The sequence below is a fragment of the Cystoisospora suis genome, assembly GCF_002600585.1.
Source record: "Cystoisospora suis strain Wien I chromosome Unknown contig_792, whole genome shotgun sequence".
NCBI classification, from domain to species: domain Eukaryota; phylum Apicomplexa; class Conoidasida; order Eucoccidiorida; family Sarcocystidae; genus Cystoisospora; species Cystoisospora suis.
The window spans coordinates 27,113-36,582 of NW_027153593.1; the positions used below are offsets into that span (position 1 = coordinate 27,113).

The window sequence follows — 9,470 nt, forward strand, 5'->3', positions numbered from 1 at the left end:
CGGGAGATTTGTTTGTCAAAGTCGTTGATGACGATTGCCGTCCCTGGAAGAGGGAAGAGGCGCAGCAGGCAGCACTGATAGATCACTGTTCAACCCGTGTACAGAGGCGCAACAGGGAGAACATCACGCATCACGTGCACACGACTACCGAAAACTGAACGAGAACGAGAGAAACGCGAAGGGAGCTGCATATGTCTACAAGACGCAGTGCATCTGACTCTACAATCCGCTATGTGGGACCGCAGGAGAGACGGAGACTCTCGGCAGACCACGCTTTCTCCGCGAAACGCAGCAGCGTGTCGACGCTCACTCCCTTGTGCAGCGGCCCTTACGCAGTGATAGATCTAACTAGCAGAAGTAGAACAGGTCCTGTCCGAAAGCCCGGTATCTGAAAGCCTGTATGCGTACTGTACAAACTGAAACGGAGCTGCAACGATCAGGCACATGCTGGGAGACGGCCCGGACTCTCACGCGCTGTCGTTTCGGACTCGTGCCACACTGAGGCTTCCAACAACGGCCTTCTCAGCCGTAGTCGGGTACTATCCGACATAGGCGTCCAACCCAGTGCTCGTGCTCAAGCCCTTTCCCTTGTGTGTTCTATGCATGCACGTTGGCAGGCGGACACAGGTTCCCGACAAAAACTGCTCTGTCTGAATAACGTTCCCCACCTGGCACTTCCTGCTAGCCCGGTAACTCTCGCTTGCAATTGCACAAGGGGCCGACTACCTAATCAAGTAACCTATGCCCACGACCCCAGACGCACCTAGACGTAAGGGCTCTCTTCTGCCGCTTAACTATATGCGCGCCCATCACGAACACGCATTAACGACAAAAAGAGAGCTTTTTTCCTGCGCCCTGACGCACCGCAACTACCGAGCCCTAAAGAAGCACTACCTGGAAACACTATGTGCCTACCGATCTACCTGATGCTCGCTGTCCCACTATGTAGAGTTTGAAAACGTTTCATAGCTCGACGTAGGGCAGACACTACAACTATCTGCTGCTGTCAGTTCGTGGCTACCACTGCTGTGTTTCAAATTGAGTCTCCGTACCTTTTCGAAAGCCGAAAAACTTCCAAGAGAAGTCAAAGTAACGCGAATAGTAGCTCGGAAGAAACTCGTACCCGTCCTCGCAGTCCTTTGCACAGGCAGGCGCATCACACCCAAGACACCAACGCTGAATTCCAAGTGACCCACCTTGTGAAGATGACTAGACAGGTATGTCTGCAACATGAAAAACAGGACAGCTGTACAGTGTTTCAACCTTTACGAACATATGGCCCGCGCCTGCACTCCTTGTCCCCGAGCCTAGTCTGCATGAAAAAATCGTAGCGAAGAAATCTCCTGGAGTAGAAGCAGCCGACAGCGTCTTGCAAAGTGTACATCATTTCCCGTAGGACATGGTGTATATCTCAGTCTGACCTGACCCAGAACAACGCCACAAGCTAGACAACGAGGACTCCTACAAAAGAAATATTAGCCGGCGTTCATTCTCCCACCCGCTCCAGATGCAGACCCACATTAAAGTGGAAGTGCGGTAAGCGATGCAACGGTACCATACACCGTCACCTCGCCACCGTTCCGCTTTACAGGTGTATAGGGAGAACGACACGACATGTATCAAAAGCTTCCTCACAGTTCACGCTTCCCGGCANNGGGGGGGCTACAACAGCGAACAGTTCCGAGATCTCCACAGCGTACGGGGGCAAAAAACACAAGAAGGAAAGTGTGCCGCACTCACAGCGGAGTGTAACTCAACAATAGAAAACAATTTAGAGCGCTCACTGGACATCCGACTGAACCACAAAGACAGGACGCGGCTGAAGGTACTAGTTGGCGTACACCGGAGTGGCAGGCCTGTGCAGATACGTGGTCGACAGCTCGTGGGCGCAGTCAGATTAATGTGGACTTCACCGGTCTTCTGCACCTCAAATGTGGGGAGCTTGCATCACTCCTACCAGAAAAGCTCCCAGCAACGCTTCCTTCCCGAAGGTGTTGAATGAAACGGTCCTCAGTAGTCTGTGCCCTAGAAAATGCGCCTCCAGATTCTTCAGAGAGCACCCTCACCAAAACACGAACGTTCAGATAGGTTTGCAACAACCCAGGAAGGCGCAAGTTGGTCACACACACCTTTGCCTTACCCGCTGAGTTCCACAGTCTACCTTTCCGCCGCCACCGTTCAGACCGCAGTCCGTCCTCCCCGTGGTTTCAAAGCTGTCATGTCCCTCTGCAGCTTCAAGCGCCGTCTCTTGCTCATCTTCCTCCTCTTCCGCTAAAACGACAATACTGCGGCGGCTTCCTGCTTGCCCGACCAGCGCCTGCTCCCTTCGTTCCTTCTTCTCCAACTTGCGTAGATATTTTGCAAGGTACGCTGCCATTCCTCGTGCGTTCCAAATATGTTCATACCGCACCGCTCGCTCGCCCAGACGCGACTGAGGGAAGGCCGCTACATCACCAATGGCATACACCTGTGGATACGCCCGCTGTGCGGCCGCCGCGGCAACTTGCACTTCCCGGGTGGGGAAGGCTTGAAGATGCTTGTCCACCAGAATCCCGCCGCCAACACTCTCTTCGGCGATCTTCACCTGCCCTACAGTATCGATGAAAGACGTTGAGCACAAAAGCAAAGCTGTCCTGAGGTTTTCCAACCACAAGAAGCAGATGCACGGAGGCGCTTGCTTGGGTGCGTCCGAGCTAGTCGCGATTTTTTGGGGTAAAGGGAGAAGCGCGTGTAAGACTGCATGTCACAGGAGGGTTCGAAGCGCACACTGTTTTCTTCTTCAGCCTTGCCTCGGCTGTCACGGCCCGGCGCGTACACACCGGTATGTAGCACGGGTGCCTCTTGTGAACGCGCAGTCCTCAAACCCTGCACCTGTGCCCCCAGAACCTCTTCCCTTCTGCCTACCCAGCGACTAGTGGGACGTCTCAAAAAGATGTGGAAATGCAACCTGCGGCACTACTACCTGCAGGTGTTTACCTTACTTCAGTCATAGGCAGCAGGCGCACCCACTGGTGCTTGCCTTTGCTGCTGCTGTTGTACAGCTGGTCTACAAGGAACTAGCCGAGACTGGCATGCGAGGCATACGGCCGCAAACGCAGTCAAAAACAAATAGAAGTCCTGGCATCGTCGCCACGATTGATACCACCGATGAGATGCGAGCAGAGTTTGGAGAGGCACAGAAACTCTTACAGTCGAGAAAGTCAACAACCGGTCTGTTTCCGATAGCCGCCACGACGAAGTCTGCAGGCAGCACGTGACTGCCTCCATCCCCTACCGTAATGTGTACAGCGGTTAGCCTGAGAGAACGGAGCACCTCATCACATAAGTCGGTACCGCATGATGGCTATAGCAACTCGGAATTTCCTGGAATTCTCACAACGAGGCTGGCATACGAAGGTCAGTATGGTATGTAGCGCTTGCTGAAGAAACACGACCGAAGAGCACCGCCGAAACGGGATTTCAGCGCGCTGCATTGAAGCACACTGTGAAGCGCCACCGCATTCCTAAAGTTGCTGGAGCCCTTCCCGAAGCACATCCAGCGACGGTAACATCTCCGCCTTCCTCGGTTCGACCACATCGGTGCTCGACAAACCGAGTCAGTTCAATGACTATGCGGTATCGGCGTCTCCTGTTTCACTTGTCCAAGTATGTGAGTGAGACATGCACGAAGTGAAAAATACAGCTTACTTCTTATTCTCCGCTGGGAGTGATTATGGGGCTTTCGTCTCGAGACTCAAGCACAGACCGGATCCCCAACCTACGGCAGGAACTGTGGAGAAACTGACTCCAGGGCTTGTTCACGCTGTGACCCAGTACACCGCTCACGCACGGCTTTCGCGGACAACTGACGCATTAGCTGGCATCGCTGACCTGTCGTCAGAGTCGACAGCCCTCACGAGGTTTAGTACGGAAGCATTTTTGATTATCCTCACGCCCTGCCGCTCAAATTCGCGCTCGTAAAAATCCGAAAGTTCGGGGCTGAAAAGCCTGGAAAGCAGGCGCGCGCTTCGCGTAACCATGTACACTTGTAGTCCCTGGTTCAACGCGCAGCAGCACATATATCTTCGCATCTGGGCAGCTATGTTTAGTAGGCAAGGTCGCACGGACAACACCGTGGCGGCCAAGTCATGCAGACCTCTCCCTTCCTTGCCCCGCACACCGAGATGCAAAAAGAACTCCAAGCGATTGCGAAGTCGTGTAGGGAGGCTCGGGGAACTGGACTCCGAAGAACCTGGGGAGGTTTCTAACCAGCCAGAGAATCAGCCATGCGCTATCATTGCCTGTGTACCCTGCAGACCAGCAAAACCACCTCAGGCCTTTGACCTAGACATGGAGGGTCCCACAATCGACGGAGCAGACGGTGCCTCTGCCCTACACAGAGGAGACAACTCCGGCTTACAGAAGGGACTTACCGGCAGGCTCGTTTCATCACCGCTAAAAGCGAAACACCCGCAGCACGGTGCCAAGACGACAACCTCTACAGCAGGCTCCTCCAGCCGCTTGACCGAGCCTTACTCTACATGCTTTAGGCTTATATACCAGCGTGACAAAAACGGGACCGTAAGACAATCTGCTCAACTCACTGATTGCCCTCCTACGCACACGTAAGAGCACCTGCTGGTCAGTAACCCCACACACTGCTATCGCCGTAGACGACAAATGACTTTACAATGAAAGAAATGCCCTGTCCCTGGTCAGTTACACCCGGTGATAGAGTAAGGATCGACATAAGCATGCGTAGAGTCACTCCATCGGACACTTTGTGGCCGCAGGAGAACAACACTCCTCGGAGGGCTTCCGCAACACGCAAAAACCTTCTCCAGCAGAGGAACTCAAGCTGAACAGCTGCCAGTTTGTCCGTGCAAAGACGTTTTTCTCGTTCGGGTGGAGACGGCATCAAAAACAGCTGTTTCCGCCCCCCCCGAAGTCACTGTTCTACGAAAGCACAGCATAATGATTCACTAAGAAATGCCTGTAACCGCACTAGCCCAGACCAAAACTCAGGAGACCTACCAGCTGACACAAAGCAGCTGAAACCTCCACCCCAGTGAAACCCGATCCAATCACCACGACGGATCCCTTGGAAGCATCTGCCGTGCCGAGTGTAGAATCAAGCGGTGGCAGCTCAGCTGCCAGCGTCGAACTCCGTCGCTGTTGAACTTCTGCTACCAACGCCTTGACTGCTGTCGCCTCTGCGGCGCTCCGAAATGTGACAATATTTGACGGAATGCCTCGTAAAGACCACATCCCCAGGTCTAAAAAGCGAAGGAGCAGCAGGTTACGCCGTGGGCCCACACACACACGCACACGCAAGCCAAGGACGTCCCGTTAAATTCACGGCACGACTTCCGTACCGACAGACAGCCATTATACGTTGGCGAGATCCTTAGGGACCCGTGCAAAAACAGGCACGCGTGAGGTACCACGTTTCCCTAGATAGAGGTAAGCTTGACAAATTCAGAGAAGACCCACGCGCTTCGCGGTGTGCAGCGTCCGTTACACGAGCTGTGTTCGGGGCGCAGTATGGACCACCTTTTAATTGTTGCTTCCTGTCTTCAGCGATGCGTGTGGAACCTAGTGCTGCAATACTCGGGCTTGCACGGCAACGTGCACCTTCGCTCTGCTTCGGGTCCCGATCCGGCACTGTATGGCCCTCGGCTACGCCCAAGTAAATTTCTCGAAGACACACATCCCAGACAGCTTCAACGCAAAAAACACAATGCTTGAGATGACCTCCAACAAGCCAGTCTTTCACTGTTTACGTAGTCTCCACGCAAGGCCACTCTCTCCCCCTAACGTGCTCCTAGACGGCTGTTCGCTGCTTACAAGCACTCTGGAAACAGCAGGTCACACTTTCGCGGAGCTACAGGGGGTGGTTCACTGTACTTCAACACGTAACAGGCTTGCAGTGAAAGCGTGTACAGCTGGTAATTATTCCCCGGGGGGCTCCTAGCTCTGGTTTTTCTTCTTCTAGACGTTCTGTCTCAAGTCTACGCCGTCGTTGCTGACTACCTCTGAAGTCAATTGGCCTGATCCCTGTGGCCACAATGAGCTTCTCAAACTCGACTGTACGGCTGCTCTCTTGAAGTCTCGCTCGGCGAGCGGCTACATCCACAGAGGCTACTCGCTCGTTCAACAGGACATGGATGCCACGGTCAATGTACCACTTCGCATCCTGAGGCTCTCCACCTATGCCCGCGCACACGTTGAAGTCCGGGAAATCTACTTTGCCAAGAAGAAAACCCTAGAACAGCAGACAACGCAGTGAGACGGCCTTGACGGGGACATGTCCATGCTGTTGAGACCTCCGCATAAACACAACAATAACGCGTGGAGAACGAAGCGGACTCACTTTGGTTGAAGAACGGCACACGACCACACTCTGTTTCTACATTCCCCTACCGTACGACGGACCCTTTTTAAGTCCCGCTGGTGCTGTTTACGAGCGACGTCAGTTACGTGCAGCAGCTCAGCCAGAGGAAACTGAACCTCAGCAATGCAGCGTACTAACATTTTCACGACCGAGGTCGCCGCTCTTCGCTTGTCGGACAAACATGGTGGAACCGTGGGCTTCCGCCGCACTTGCTGAAGCAGACTCCGCTTCCATGTGAACACAACAGGACACTATGTCTGCCGTGCCAGCTTGGCCCCGCCACATAGTACAGCTGCTTGCTTGCGGCTTTCAACGGCCGTTATTCCTGTCGGGCGAACGGACCTTCGAGAGTGCAGGACGTTCGTATGGGAGATCACCTTCGGACGATACCATCAAAATCTCTACACGTCCGGCAGGGTACCTGTACGGAGCCACTCCGGCCGCAGCCATAGATCGAGTAGTTTGTGTGGACAACGAAGGCAACCGAAGTGCCTCAGCAACTTCTGAGTTCTGATCGGGATGGCCGGGTCGGATCCTCTCCTGCCCTTGTTGCGTTGTCGTCTTATTCTCTGCAAGCTTGAGCTGAAGAAGAGCTGCCGCACACGGCGCCCCGTTTTCTTCTCTCGGTGTGACCTTCTCTACAGCCTCTTGTAAAGAAGCCGCCTCCCTCCTTCCATCCTCGTTACCGGGTCTGCTATTACAGTTTGTCGTCCCTGGAGCCCCGACCGTTGCCGTGCTTCCGCGCCCTTCTTCCGCCTCATCACCTCCTCGTCTTCCTCGAGTCCCTGGGCAGGACATTTCCCGCACACGTTCCGAACCTACAGCTCCCCTCGATCCGAGAGCGTCTTCCTCTTGACGATCCCGGGTTCCGCCCGCATTTGCGGTCGGCTGTTGCATGAAATAGTGAAGAAAGTAGCCAGCAGCAGGTCCGCCACCAACAACGAGGTATTTCGCATATAACGGGTCAATCTCGGGTGGGGCCAGCCGGCCCCTATTGACTACCGCTGGTGTAGCGGACTCCGCCTTTGACTGGGACGCAAGCATCGTACTTGCCAACGAAGGGAGGAAAAAAGACACACCAGAAAAACCCAAAGACAAGACGGAAAACAACACTGTCCCGAGAAGAAGCACGCTCATTGGAAAACAGCTACTGAGCCGGCAGAGCACCCACGTTTGCAAGGTACATCCTGAATTTGCGGGGCAATTCCTCACAGCAGACACGTACCCGCAGGCGGGATCAAATAGAATCCGAGCCTAGGCAGGCTAGAGCATGACTGGTCAAAGCCGTCAGGCCGTCAACTGCCAGCGTCGGGAATGTGAAACACACGACGGCATGGCCACCTGACCCAGTAGCACTGAGTTGAACACCTGATGCGTTCCGGGAGCCCAGGACTGGACGGGAAGGCTCGAACACAAACACTAACGAAGAGCCCAAACGTGCAGGCAAGGAAGGCCATCCCGTGTGAGCCGTTGCTCCACCTCTCAGTAATCCAGAAGCCACACACACTGAATGCCTTCTTCAGGCTTAGAACAGCATATGCAAACCATTTAACGAAAGGCAGCGACAGGAATGGCAACTCGGGTGCTCAGCGCGGACAGATTTGACTCGGTGACTGCTCACACTGTGGCAGCGCGGGTGGGAGACGCGACAAGCCGTGAAACGACCTGCGGAGGTCTTAGCGGGTCCTAGTCGGAACAACCCGGACCGCCCGAAAATCTAGGATTACAGAAAGCGGTTCCAACGGTGTTCTCGTACTCGTCTTTACTGGGAGAACGAGTCAACCGAATCCCTCAGGCACCGTCGTGCACACGTTTTGCGGTCGGCGATCCAGTCATCCAAGGCGTGGAGCGACCAGCCACGGTCGACCCTGCAACTGTGGTTGGCGGGCGCTGTTGTGTAACGGCTGCGGTGCGACTGCAGGCTCGCCGTGTGGCCCGCGAGGCCTACTGAGTGTTGCCGCTCTACGGAGTGCCATGGTGTGAACGACCGCCGAGGCGCGCCGCTTACTGACTGCTCCACCGCTTACTCAGTTTTCCACCGCTCACTGAGTGGACTAGTGTGTGTTTTGGCCGAGAACTCTGGCCGACCGCCGAGGAGTGGACTACTGTGTGTTTTGACCGAGGATTTTGGCTCATGTTAGGCTTTCACGTGTCAACCGGGTACGAACTCGGAAACAGCTCCCGGCGGCCTTTACGGTTTCAACGTGGGTGTTCCGCCAGCCTCGGAGACGTGACCGAACTGTGGCCCATACAGGGACGGAATCTCTGCGGCGTCCAAGTTTGAAGGTGGATGTTGGGCCGACAACGGCGAGTGCGACCGAAATGTTGCACGCAGCCTCAGAGTATTCTTGACCCCTGCCTCTGGCGGCCAGCCAGAAGTGCTTCCGGGACGCGGCAGGTCTTCGGTGATCTGCCGAGTGGTGGGGACGCCCGTGTCGAGCGGGTGCTACAATTGCGGGAAGTCAGCGGGGCCTGCAAAGCACGCGAGGCGTGTGCGTTCTCTCGGTCCGCCCGTCTCGAGATTGTTACGTGCAGTTAGAGACGTGCTATTGGCCCGCTCTGTCGAGGAGTAAGGAGAAGGCCGAGAAGATCCTTTCTGGACTACTGTAGTACGCTGAAGTGTGTCGCACTCTGCAGCGAGCTGCGGGCAACCTTGCTATGCCCGCAAAAGCCTGCAGTGCTCACTCGACTGATAGTCAGCCGGTGAGCTGCTGGAGCAACTCTGTGATACGCGGCCGAGAGCACTGCGCACAGTGGTATAAGCTCTGTGGCGTGTACTGGCTGTGGGACGCCCGGTGCCGTAAGAGACGCTGCGGCACCGGGGAGGCTCTGGACCTGCTAGGCAGGCAGAGAGTGTAAGCTGGTTCCTCGTGGGGTGGACCTCCTGCGACGGCGAAAGAGACGCCGTGCGCAGGCAACCGACTGGGGGGAGAATCAGTTATTCTGCTGCTTGGGGAGACTACTGTTTTCATGGAAACAGCGGTAGCAGTTGCTTAACTCTGATAGAAGAGCTAAGCTGTACACTCTCCTGGGAGCCAGTGATTTTCGGGAGCGTGCGTGGAGCTCCGAACGTTCCAGCCGCACGGAGTGCCGACTC

At 55.2% G+C, this 9,470-nt stretch overlaps 1 protein-coding gene across 1 annotated transcript; it reads right to left on the minus strand.

Annotated features, from left to right (window-relative positions):
* Positions 1 to 1,052: 1,052 nt before the first annotated feature.
* Positions 1,053 to 8,151, minus strand: CSUI_001917 (pyridine nucleotide-disulfide oxidoreductase domain-containing protein; the record flags this gene model as incomplete). Its single annotated transcript, XM_068062120.1, has 7 exons — positions 6,716 to 8,151; positions 6,013 to 6,244; positions 5,014 to 5,255; positions 3,871 to 4,034; positions 3,190 to 3,296; positions 2,141 to 2,589; positions 1,053 to 1,137 (listed from the first exon to the last, which is right to left on the minus strand). Coding segments are annotated over exons 1-7 (2,073 nt in total), but the record flags the coding sequence as incomplete, so codon positions are not given.
* Positions 8,152 to 9,470: the final 1,319 nt, after the last annotated feature.